A 12,742-nucleotide genomic window follows, 5' to 3' on the forward strand; every position below is an offset into this window, starting at 1 on the left:
GGCAAGAAGAATCTCAAATCTATTTTGATTAACACTTTTTTGGTTACTACATGATTGTAGATTGTTATTTCATAGTTTTGATGTCTTCACTATTATTCTACAATGTAGAAAATAGTCAAAATAAGGTGTGCACAGACTTGACTTGTACTGTATGTGTGAAATTTGTTTTGATTTAGAATGGACCATTATCATGCCAACAAGGGCAGGGGAAACACGTCATCTATGCATTTAAATAGCGAATGGAGGATGCTTTACCCGTGAATCATTTTCATGTCAGCCATGTAGGCTATACTCCTGTTCCTTAATATTAGGACAGTTGAGAAGTAAATATAGTAGGCCTATAGGAAGCTGATGGGATCCTTTTTTAAACATCACTCTCAGGCCATCACTCTGTTTTATCACACAATTGCATAGCCTATAGAAATGTTGCGCAACAGGAGCTCATGTGCTCTCATGAAGAGTTTGATTAGATTTTAGATGACATTTGCATTGATGTCAGAGTGATTAGAGGGACAATAGAGCGCTGAGTACCAGGCAGTTCGCAAGTTTGGTAGGATATTAATGACCATCAGCAGCATCAGAGCTTGGAGAAGCCTAATTACCGTGACTAAACGAACCTCAGAACCTCAGCCACGAGCTGCAATTAACTCAACACAAAGCTCAGGGGCATTATTCATGACACAAGATCTGGATGAATCATGGTCATACCCTGATCCTCTTGAGCCAGTCGATTTCATTGTTGAGCAGCACCTCTGCGTTGGGCAGGTTGATGTTGCTGTTGTAGGCATAGTTCAGGAGGTGCCTGAGCAGGGTGAAGTAGTCCCCAGCATGCTTGGCCCGCTCCTTAGCGGTGCTCTGAAGCACAAAGTACATTCACATTAGTACTGTATTACCTGGAGCAGCAAGAGATCAATGTTTGAATACCTAATAGGGAATGTATAATTAAAAAGCTGTTGAAAAGCCATGAAAACCAGTTGACAGCTTACTTAACACTGCCTACTTTAAGCAGTACATGCATACCTTCTCCTTCCTTCCTTGAAGTGATCACTGCTCTCTCCTGGCTGGATAGCAGAAATAATATATGATATGATATAATACAACCTTAGCTTATTCTGATTTGGGAGATCAGTGGGAACTTCAACGAAGGCAGGCAGTAAGAGTGCAAGTTCAATGTATTTGAACAGGGCCATGATTGCAGTGAAAGTAATGTAAAACCCCAAAGCACTCATGTATGAGAGAGGTGCTGTACGTACCCCCAGCACAGTGAGAGGTGCTGATATGTACCCCCAGCACAGTGAGAGGTGCTGATATGTACCCCCAGCACAGTGAAGAGAAGAGATAGGTGCTGATACGTACCCCCAGCACAGTGAAGAGAAAGGTTCTGATACGTACCCCCAGCACAGTGAAGAGAGAGGTTCTGATACATACCCTCAGCACAGTGAAGAGAGAGGTTCTGATACGTACCCTCAGCACAGTGAAGAGAAAGGTTCTGATACGTACCCCCAGCACAGTGAAGTGAAGAGAGAGGTTCTGATACGTACCCTCAGCACAGTGAAGAGAGAGGTTCTGATACATACCCTCAGCACAGTGAAGAGAGAGGTTCTGATACGTACCCTCAGCACAGTGAAGAGAAAGGTTCTGATACGTACCCCCAGCACAGTGAAGTGAAGAGAGAGGTGCTGATACGTACCCCCAGCACAGTGAAGTGAAGAGAGAGGTGCTGATACGTACCCCCAGCACAGTGAAGTGAAGAGAGAGGTGCTGATGCGTACCCCCAGCACAGTGAAGTGAAGAGAGAGGTGCTGATACGTACCCCCAGCACAGTGAAGAGAGAGGTGCTGATACGTACCCCCAGCACAGTGAAGCGAAGAGAGATGTGCTGATACGTACCCCCAGCATAGTGAAGTGAAGAGAGAGGTGCTGATACGTACCCCCAGCACAGTGAAGTGAATAGAGAGGTTCTGATACGTACCCCCAGCACAGTGAAGAGAAAGGTTCTGATACGTATCCCCAGCACAGTGAAGAGAAGAGAGAGGTGCTGATATGTACCCCCAGCACAGTGAAGTGAAGAGAGAGATGCTGATACGTACCCCCAGCACAATGAATAGAGGTGCTGATACGTACCCCCAGCACAGTGAAGAGAGAGGTTCTGATACATACCCTCAGCACAGTGAAGAGAGAGGTTCTGATACGTACCCTCAGCACAGTGAAGAGAAAGGTTCTGATACGTACCCCCAGCACAGTGAAGTGAAGAGAGAGGTGCTGATACGTACCCCCAGCACAGTGAAGTGAAGAGAGAGGTGCTGATACGTACCCCCAGCACAGTGAAGTGAAGAGAGAGGTGCAGATGCGTACCCCCAGCACAGTGAAGTGAAGAGAGAGGTGCTGATGCGTACCCCCAGCACAGTGAAGTGAAGAGAGAGGTGCTGATACGTACCCCCAGCACAGTGAAGAGAAGAGAGAGGTGCTGATACGTACCCTCAGCACAGTGAAGAGAAAGGTTCTGATACGTACCCCCAGCACAGTGAAGTGAAGAGAGAGGTGCTGATGCGTACCCCCAGCACAGTGAAGTGAAGAGAGAGGTGCTGATACATACCCCCAGCACAGTGAAGAGAAAGGTTCTTATACGTATCCCCAGCACAGTGAAGAGAAGAGAGAGGTGCTGATATGTACCCCCAGCACAGTGAAGTGAAGAGAGAGATGCTGATACGTACCCCCAGCACAGTGAAGAGAAGAGAGGTGCTGATACGTACCCCCAGCACAGTGAAGAGAAAGGTTCTAATACGTACCCCCAGCACAGTGAAGAGAAGAGGTGCTGATACGTACCTCCAGCACAGTGAAGAGAAGAGGTTCTGATACGTATCCCCAGCACAGTGAAGAGAAGAGAGAGGTGCTGATATGTACCCCCAGCACAGTGAAGTGAAGAGAGAGATGCTGATACGTACCCCCAGCACAGTGAAGAGAAGAGAGGTGCTGATACGTACCCCCAGCACAGTGAAGAGAAAGGTTCTAATACGTACCCCCAGCACAGTGAAGAGAGGTGCTGATACGTACCTCCAGCACAGTGAAGAGAAGAGGTTCTGATACGTACCCCCAGCACAGTGAAGAGAAGAGAGGTTCTGATACGTACCCCCAGCACAGTGAAGAGAGAGGTTCTAATACGTACCCCGAGCACAGTGAAGAGAAGAGAGAGGTGCTGATACGTACCCCCAGCACAGTGAAGAGAAAGGTTCTAATACATACCCCCAGCACAGTGAAGAGAAGAGAGGTTCTGATACGTACCCCCAGCACAGTGAAGAGAGAGGTGCTGATACGTACCCCCAGCACAGTGAAGTGAATAGAGAGGTTCTGTTACGTACCCCCAGCACAGTGAAGAGAGGTGCTGATGCGTACCCCCAGCACAGTGAAGTGAAGAGAGAGGTGCTGATACGTACCCCCAGCACAGTGAAGTGAGGAGTGTTGCTGATACGTACCCCCAGCACAGTGAAGTGAATAGAGAGGTTCTGATACGTACCCCCAGCACAGTGAAGTGAAGAGAGAGGTTCTGATACGTACCCCCAGCACAGTGAAGAGAGAGGTGCTGATACGTACCCCCAGCACAGTGAAGTGAAGAGAGAGGTGCTGATACGTACCCCCAGCACAGTGAAGTGAAGAGAGAGGTGCTGATACGTACCCCCAGCACAGTGAAGTGAAGAGAGAGGTGCTGATACGTACTCCCAGCACAGTGAAGAGAGGTGCTGATACGTACCCCCAGCACAGTGAAGTGAGGAGAGTGTTGCTGATACGTACCCCCAGCACAGTGAAGAGAGTGTTGCTGATACGTACCCCCAGCACAGTGAAGAGAGAGGTGCTGATACGTACCTCCAGCACAGTGAAGAGAAGAGGTTCTGATACGTATCCCCAGCACAGTGAAGAGAAGAGAGGTGCTGATATGTACCCCCAGCACAGTGAAGTGAAGAGAGAGATGCTGATACGTACCCCCAGCACAGTGAAGAGAAGAGAGGTGCTGATACGTACCCACAGCACAGTGAAGAGAAAGGTTCTAATACGTACCCCCAGCACAGTGAAGAGAGGTGCTGATATGTACCTCCAGCACAGTGAAGAGAAGAGGTTCTGATACGTACCCCCAGCACAGTGAAGAGAAGCGAGGTTCTGATACGTACCCCCAGCACAGTGAAGAGAGAGGTTCTAATACGTACCCCGAGCACAGTGAAGAGAAGAGAGAGGTGCTGATACGTACCCCGAGCACAGTGAAGAGAAGAGAGAGGTGCTGATACGTACCCCCAGCACAGTGAAGAGAAGAGAGGTTCTGATACGTACCCCCAGCACAGTGAAGAGAGAGGTGCTGATACGTACCCCCAGCACAGTGAAGTGAATAGAGAGGTTCTGATACGTACCCCCAGCACAGTGAAGAGAGGTGCTGATACGTACCCCCAGCACAGTGAAGTGAAGAGAGAGGTGCTGATACGTACCCCCAGCACAGTGAAGTGAGGAGTGTTGCTGATACGTACCCCCAGCACAGTGAAGAGAGAGGTGCTGATACGTACCCCCAGCACAGTGAAGTGAATAGAGAGGTTCTGATACGTACCCCCAGCACAGTGAAGTGAAGAGAGAGGTGCTGATACGTACCCCCAGCACAGTGAAGTGAAGAGAGAGGTGCTGATACGTACCCCCAGCACAGTGAAGTGAAGAGAGAGGTGCTGATACGTACCCCCAGCACAGTGAAGTGAAGAGAGAGGTGCTGATACGTACCCCCAGCACAGTGAAGTGAGGAGTGTTGCTGATACGTACTCCCAGCACAGTGAAGAGAGGTGCTGATACGTACCCCCAGCACAGTGAAGTGAGGAGAGTGTTGCTGATACGTACCCCCAGCACAGTGAAGAGAGAGGTGCTGATACGTACCCCCAGCATAGTGAAGTGAAGAGAGAGTTGCTGATACGTACCCCCAGCACAGTGAAGTGAGGAGAGTGTTGCTGATACGTACCCCCAGCACAGTGAAGTGAAGAGAGAGGTGCTGATATGTACCCCCAGCACAGTGAAGTGAGGAGAGTGTTGCTGATACGTACCCCCAGCACAGTGAAGAGAGAGGTGCTGATACGTACCCCCAGCAAAGTGAAGAGAGGTGCTGATACGTACCCCCAGCACAGTGAAGAGAACGGTTCTGATACGTACCCCCAGCACAGTGAAGAGAAAGGTTCCGATACGTACCCCCAGCACAGTGAAGAGGAGGGTGATGAAGAAGAGAAGGGGTCGATGGCCCATGCAACACCTGGTGGCCATGAGGAAGAACTGCTCCTGGGCCATCTGACGAACTGACCTGGAAACAGATCAGAAGACAATTATACTACAGACAAACTAATCCATCAATCCACCAACTGACCTGGGGACAGATATTACCATAGACACAGACCATCCCACATATCATCCACTACAAGAAGCAGTTACGACACAGAGACCACTGTGGTACACCAGCAGCAACCAGCCTTGAGGTGTGGCAGGCTGCTCTTCCAGCCTAACATGAAAACATCTACATTTAGGTTACTTAGCAGACGCCATTTAGAAGACTCTCTTATCCAGAGCGACTTACAGTCAAGTGCACATCTGATGCTGATAGACAGGCAAACTAGCGCACACACACACACGGCGGGGGGTACATACTTGCTGTGGCAGTGCATTAGCAGGTCTATGATGAAGGTCTGCCAGGCCTTCTCCTTGCTGAGTGTGTCCAGAGCGGTGGGCAGCAGGGAGAAACACAGGGTCATGATCTCCAGGGCCTCACAACACACCTGCTCATCCTCCCCGTCCGGCTCCTTAGCCGCATTCGTCTGTAGCGGGGGAGGACACACACACCGCTGTGACTTTATAAACACACACTTCTCTGTATTTCAGGAAGCAGGTGCACACAATTAACCAATTAGTCCCTTCGGCAAGCACCACAGAGAGACACAGAAAGACAGACATTAAACAGACACTCAGCACACAAAAACAGATCTGTGACTGTATAGGCTAAACAATACACACTAGCATCATCAAGGTAGAAAATATACTAACAACAAACAATTGTGAACTATTAATAGAAGGAAAATCCATGAGTGCAGTGGCCTACACAACACCCCACTATAGAGCAATGGGATCTGCACAGTCTCCTAAGACTGAGACCAAAATAAAGCAGATAATCAATCAATGGACTGATGATCAAAGGATAAGCGGCCATGCGTACCTTCTCGTAGATCTTGCTGATCTCTTCGTTGGAGCTAAAGACTAGCTGTACGGTGCCACAGCCCGACGCCCACACTATCTTCTGCACCGCCCGGATCACACAGATGTCTGGGATGTACTTGGACGCCTGGAAGAAGTTCTGGAAGAGACGAGAGGGAAAAGAAAGGAGAGGGAGGGAACAGTTCAATTAAAGCAGATGATGTCACAGGCATCAACATAGTTGCATACGTACAGTCTGTCCTTCTACCACATCTCTCCCCACTTCTTTAATTCCCAAGTTCTCTTTCCCCTCTCTCGCTAGCTCCTTCCTCCCTCCCTGTTTCTCTCCCTCCCTCTCACCTCGTCAGAGATCTGCTGAGCCAGGCGTATAGCTACGTTGCGGAGCATACACTCTGAGGCAGGGTTGGGGATGTTTTGCAGGGCACTCTGGAGGACCAGGGCTTGGTCATGAGTGGCCTGGTTGATCTGAAGAGAGAGAGAGAGAGAGGATGTTAGCATTAACATGGCCATCACAATCCTAGTTCAACTTCGCATGCACGCGTTTGTGTGTGAGTATGTGTGTGTGTGCGCATGTCTCAGTGTACACGCGCTTGTGTGCGTCTAACCAACTAACCGGTGAGACTGGTATGGTCCCCTCAGCATTGGGCTGGCAGGCCTCGGCCACAGCTTTAACGTGTCCGAACCCCACGGCGGTGAGCAGCAGCTTGGCGATCTTCAGAGCGTTGAGGTACGCCCCTCGCCGTGTCTCCATGTCGGCCGAAGGCAGGAAGTTGTTCCGTGTGAGCATGCTCAGTACAAGAGGCAGCCCGCCACTCTTCAGGAAGTTGTACTGGAAGTCGCTGGCATCCTCCCCCAATGTGGCGCTGGCTGGCATGAGTAGGGCATACACCACCTGAGGAAGGGAGGGGGAAAAGAGGTATACAAACACACACAGAGTGGAAGTGGTCAACAGAGAGCAAAGCGTACACCACCCAGTATGGTAATGATGAGCCAGACAGCAGTGATCACAAACAAGAGGAGACCCACTTCTATGAGGTAGAGGACTTGTGATGGCGAGGGGCCAAAGAAGCGCGAGTCCAGTGTGGGGCTGAGGCTGTTCTCTCCCAGCTTGGCATGGTCCAGACACATGGCACGCAGGATCTCCACGGTACTGTTATCTACACAAACCCAATCAACAGGCCATTTACACATCCCACATGTATGTTTCATTTTAACCATGTTTTGATGCTATAAACCATTTTATTTTACAATTACAACCTTACATTTTGTGTTCTGAACTATACCCATGAGGCATTTATAGTTATATTCAACAAATGAATGGTATACCACTAATTTTAAAGTCTAAAAAAATGGATGTAGGAATTCCAGATTGCCCCTATAAAGTGAGTGAGTGCCAGAGAGAGTGAGTACCTGGAGGCATTAGCTTCATGAGTACCCTGGCTCCATCTCGTAACAGAGGCATGTTAATGCCACAGCCCAGGTCCGCTACCTGCCACAGGAAAGATATGTAGCGCAGGTGGAGAGACATGATCTGGAGACAGAGAGAGGAGCAAACAGACAAGGCGTTAACATTGTTCCATTTACTCATCTGCAGTCATGCATGAGATAGGAGTTTTTCCTACTAGCTTGATGCTTTCCTAGGCAAAGGAAACATGAATTATTTTCTAGGCAAGGACCAAGAGAGCTAGGCACCCTTTCTGATTAGGTGAGAGGTGAAGCGCCACTCCGGGGAAGTTTGTGTGTGTGTGTGTCGCTCACCACTCCAGGGAGACAGCTCTCCACCTCTGGGTTGGGCCCGTCGCTGAAGTGGTTGCCGTGGTTACCAGGTGAGCCGGTGGAAGAGTCCGAGGAGCTGTCTGGGCTGGACGGCATGTTGGCACTCACCTGGGTCAGCTTGGCTGTGATCAACTACAGACACAACACAACGGGAGAATAGAAGACATCATATACAAACCATTTCCTATAAATGACCTATACAAACAAGCTGTAAAGAACCCACCGGTGACATGAGGCTCGTCAAAACACAGCTCATCACGCTTACCGTTTTGTCTTTGAGGTTGAGCTGGCCAATCAGCTTTCTGTCATCGGCTGGGTCGACGACATCCCCGCCAATGAAGAGCTCTATCTTGGTGTGCGTGGCGTTGGCCTTGATGCGTGTGAGGATGCCACGGCGCACCGAGCCGATGGTGTCGTTGGTGTGAGACCAGATGTCCAGGTCATCTACCTGACGGCCCTGGTTAGGAAAACGCACGGTCAACGTGATGTGCTTCCCCCGGAACGCCCTGAGAGGTAGAGAGGAGGGAGAGAAGAGAAAAGAGGAAGAGGGAGCGAGGACACGTTAGGGTGAAGTGGTTTGGGGGAAGAAAAAGGTCAGGACAACAAGCTTAAGCTCAGTGCTTGTAGGCTCCCCTACCTGGACATGGGCAGTATGGTCCTCTCCTCATGGTAGTCGCTGTCACACTCGTTGATGTACTCCTTGAGCACAGTGAGCACGCGGACCATGCGGATGGCTTCCTGCCGGGCCGAGTTGATGCTGTCCTTGTCCCCGTCCAGGACACGCAGCGTATCGTACGACGCCTTCAGACGGTCGAAGCACGACTGGATGAAATCCTCGTGGATCTCTACCTGCATGGGGGACAGGAGGGGTAGTGAGTTTAGGAGAAGGGCATTCATGTCTAATGGTTGACATCCTGCTTGTCTGGAACTGCAGTGTTCCAATCCATCCCTCAGATAATAGAACCACATCAGTGATCCCAGAGAAACGGATTGGAAAACATTGTGACGGTACCGAGGTATCACATATATTTAAGTGGCCGTCTCAAAACGGCTAGATGATTTAGGTTGATCTAATAGCAGATTGAGCTGTTATTGTTACCGGGACAAAGGGCACCGATGGTTACCTGATTGACTTGTAGTTTTGGTCCGAGGTTGGTGTAGATCTCTTTCAGCAGGTCTATGGCTCGACTGGCGATGTCATCGCTCCCTTGAATTACGACCTGGCAGGAGGAAATAACAGACTGATTCAATGGACGCCTACGGCCCTCTCCATCAAACAGCCCTGGAGACAACACTGAAGAAACTGTGAGTGGTATGACTCATCATCCAGACTAGAGGTTCATTAATAAGCACTCAGCGGCAGCACACAGAAACATAACCAGTCACAACCACTGGCCCTGAGCTGCCCTCACACACTAACATCAGTACATTAACCCAGACTCAAATACGGTCTGTGTGTGTGTGTTTGTACCACACAATGCTTACCAGCCAAACCAATAACATCAGTGAATGAGCTTTACTTAGGATGGAATAAAATTTATTATTCACAACCAAACATTGCATACAAGGAAATCATATGACCACAAATGTAGCCTCGGCCCCTACTGTGTAAACAGATCTAATACCCAAATATAAAATAACAACTCCCGAATCAGCTATTCATTGCAAGTGAAAACAAGGTTTACAAATCCCACATCTAAAACAAATTAAGCAAATCATCTAATATGCCCAGAGTGTGAATAACAATGTCAGAATAACACTTGAAGCCAACACAGGAAATGCAACAGATTCTCCCATTGAGGGATTATTGGACATGTAGGTAACTAAAACAAACAGATAGGCCACTGATGCTAACTAACTGGGTCATCCACCCCCCCCCCCCCCCCATAGTCTAAATATATCAGTTCAAGCAGCCCCTGAAATAATCCCACAGAACCCAGAGGTTTATATACACATGGAAATATATGTATGGTTGAGCGTCACCTCAAATAGCAGCATTCAAGGATATGGTCTTTGAAGTTGTGCATTTTTAAACGGTGAGACAATATTTTTTCACCGATTATTTCCACGACTGATGAAAACGAGTTCTCATGGCGCACTCTTGTACTTCTGCATATGGTTGAGCTATATGTTTGGAACATCGAATGGCAGTATCGAATCGCTATACATATAGAGTAGAGGTCGGCCGATTAATTAGGGCCGATTTCAAGTTTTCATAACAATCGGTAATCATCATTTTTGGACACCGATCATGGCCGATTACATTGCACTCCACGAGGAGACTGCGTGGCAGGCTGACTACCTGTTATGCGAGTGCAGCAAGGAGCCAAGGTAAGGTGCTAGCTAGCATTAAACATATCTTATAAACATAATCACTAATTAACTACACATGGTTGATGATATTACTAGTTAGTTTATCTAGCTTGTCCTGCGTTGCATATAACCGATGTGGTGCCTGTTAATTTATCATTGAATCATAGTCTACTTCGCCAAATGGGTGATGTAACAAGAACATTCGCGAAAAAAAGCACTGCCGTTGCACCAATGTGTACCTAACCATAAACATCAACATCTTCCTTAAAATCAATACACAAGTATATATTTTTAAACCTGCATATTTAGTTAATATTGCCTGCTAACCTGGCTCGTTGCGAACTCTGTGAAGACTATTTCTTCCTAACAAAGACGGCCAACTTCACCAAACGGGGGATGATTTAACAAAAGCACATCTGCGAAAAAAACACAATGGTAGCACGAATGTACCTAACCATAAACATCAATGCCTTAAACTCAATACACAGAAGTATATATTTTTTAAACCTGCATATTTAGTTAAAAGAAATCCAGGTTAGCAGGCAATATTAAACTAGGGAAATTGTGTCACTTCTCTTGCGTTCATTGCACGCAGAGTCAGGTTATATGCAACAGTTTGGGCCGCCTGGCTCGTTGCAAACTAATTTGCCAGAATTTTACGTAATTATGACATAACATTGAAGGTTGTGCAATGGAACAGGAATATTTAGACTTGTGGATGCCACGTTAGAATAAATACGGAAAGGTTGTTTTCGAAATGAGAGTTTCCGGATTTGACCATATTAATGACCTAAGGCTCGTATTTCTGTGTGTTATTATGTTATAATTAAGTCTATGATTTGATATTTGATAGAGGAGTCTGAGCGGTGGTAGGCAGCAGCAGGCTCAAACATTAATTCAAACAGCACTTTTGTGTGTTTACCAGCAGCTCTTCGCTGTGCTTCAAGCATTAAGCGGTTTATGACTTCAAGCCTATCAACTCCCGAGATTAGGCTGGTGTAACTGATGTGAAATGGCTAGCTAGTTAGTGGGGTGCGCGCTAATAGCGTTTCAATCAGTGACGTCACTCGCTCTAAGACCTTGAAGTAGTTGTTCCCCTTGCGCTGCAAGGGCTGCGGCTTTTGTGGAGTGATGGGTAAGGATGCTTAGAGGGTGGCTGTTGTCGATGTGTTCCTGGTTCGAACACAGGTAGGGGTGAGAAGAGGGACGGAAGCTATACTGTTACACTGGCAATACTAAAGTGCCTATAAGAACATCCAATAGTCAAAGGTCAATGAAATACAAATGGTATAGAGAGAAATAGTCCTATAATAACCACAACCTAAAACTTCTTACCTGGGAATATTGAAGACTCATGTTAAAAGGAACCACCAGCTTTCATATGTTCTCATGTTCTGAGCAAGGAACTGAAACGTTAACTTTCTTACATGGCACATATTGCACTTTTACTTTCTTCTCCAACACTTTGTTTTTGCATTATTTAAACCAAATTGAACATGTTTCATTATTTATTTGAGGCTAAATTGATTGTATTGATGTATTACATTAAGTTAAAATAAAAGTGTTAATTCAGTATTGTTGTAATTGTCATTTATACCATTTTTAATTTTAATTTAAAAAATAGTATTAAAAAAATAAAAAATAAAAAAATTAATTGGCCGATAAATCGGTATCAGCTTTTTTTGGTCCTCCAATAATCGGTATTGGCTTTGAAAAATCATAATCGGTCGACCGCTAATATAGAGCATTCGGAAAGTATTCAGACCCCTTCACTTCTTCCACATTATGTTACGTTACAGCCTTATTCTAAAATGGATACAATCGTTTTTAACCCTCATCAATCTACACTCAATACCCCATAATGACAAAGCAAAAAACACAAAACTGAAATATCACATTTACATAAGTATTCAGACCTTTTACTCAGTACTTTGTTGAAGCACCTTTGGCAGCCTCGAGTCTTCTTTGGTATGATGCTACAAGCTTTGCACACCTGTATTCAGGGAGTTTCACCCATTTATATCTGCAGATTCTCTCAAGCTCTGTCAGGTTGGATATGGAGCATCGCTGCACAGCTATTTTTCAGGTCTCTCCAGAGACGTTCAACCGGGTTCAAGTTCGGGCTCTGGCTGGACCACTCATGGACATTCAGAGACTTGTCCCGAAGTCACTCCTGCGTTGTCTTGGCTGTGTGCTTAGGGTCGTTGTCCTGTCGGAAGGTGAAACTTCACCCCAGGCTGATGTCCTGAGCGTTCTGGAACAGGTTTTAATCAAGGATCTCTGTACTTTGCTCTGTTTGCCTTTCCCTCGATCCCGACTGCCACCACCATGCTTCACCGTAGGGATGGTACTAATTTCCCTCCAGACCAGACACCTGGAATTCAGGCCCAAGAGTTCAATCTTGGTTTAATCAGACAAGATAATTCCAAGCGGG

The 12,742-nt window shown here is 47.2% G+C and overlaps 1 protein-coding gene across 6 annotated transcripts in view; it reads right to left on the reverse strand.

The window, feature by feature from the left end:
* The window catches only part of LOC139380561 (ubiquitin carboxyl-terminal hydrolase 9X), a 91,499-nt gene that overhangs the window by 28,072 nt on the left and 50,685 nt on the right, over positions 1–12,742 (reverse strand). For all 6 annotated transcript variants that reach the window (XM_071123331.1, XM_071123332.1, XM_071123329.1 and 3 more), the window contains 12 exons: positions 9,120–9,215; positions 8,633–8,844; positions 8,261–8,501; positions 7,978–8,127; positions 7,630–7,750; positions 7,246–7,376; positions 6,833–7,111; positions 6,559–6,684; positions 6,221–6,358; positions 5,659–5,825; positions 5,209–5,317; positions 709–855 (listed from right to left, as the gene is read on the reverse strand). In XM_071123331.1, coding sequence (XP_070979432.1) covers positions 709–855; positions 5,209–5,317; positions 5,659–5,825; positions 6,221–6,358; positions 6,559–6,684; positions 6,833–7,111; positions 7,246–7,376; positions 7,630–7,750; positions 7,978–8,127; positions 8,261–8,501; positions 8,633–8,844; positions 9,120–9,215 — 1,917 coding nt within the window. The remainder of the gene's footprint in view (positions 1–708; positions 856–5,208; positions 5,318–5,658; positions 5,826–6,220; positions 6,359–6,558; positions 6,685–6,832; positions 7,112–7,245; positions 7,377–7,629; positions 7,751–7,977; positions 8,128–8,260; positions 8,502–8,632; positions 8,845–9,119; positions 9,216–12,742) is intronic.

The sequence above is a fragment of the Oncorhynchus clarkii genome, chromosome 22 (assembly GCF_045791955.1).
Source record: "Oncorhynchus clarkii lewisi isolate Uvic-CL-2024 chromosome 22, UVic_Ocla_1.0, whole genome shotgun sequence".
In the NCBI taxonomy this organism is placed as follows: Eukaryota; Metazoa; Chordata; class Actinopteri; order Salmoniformes; family Salmonidae; genus Oncorhynchus; species Oncorhynchus clarkii.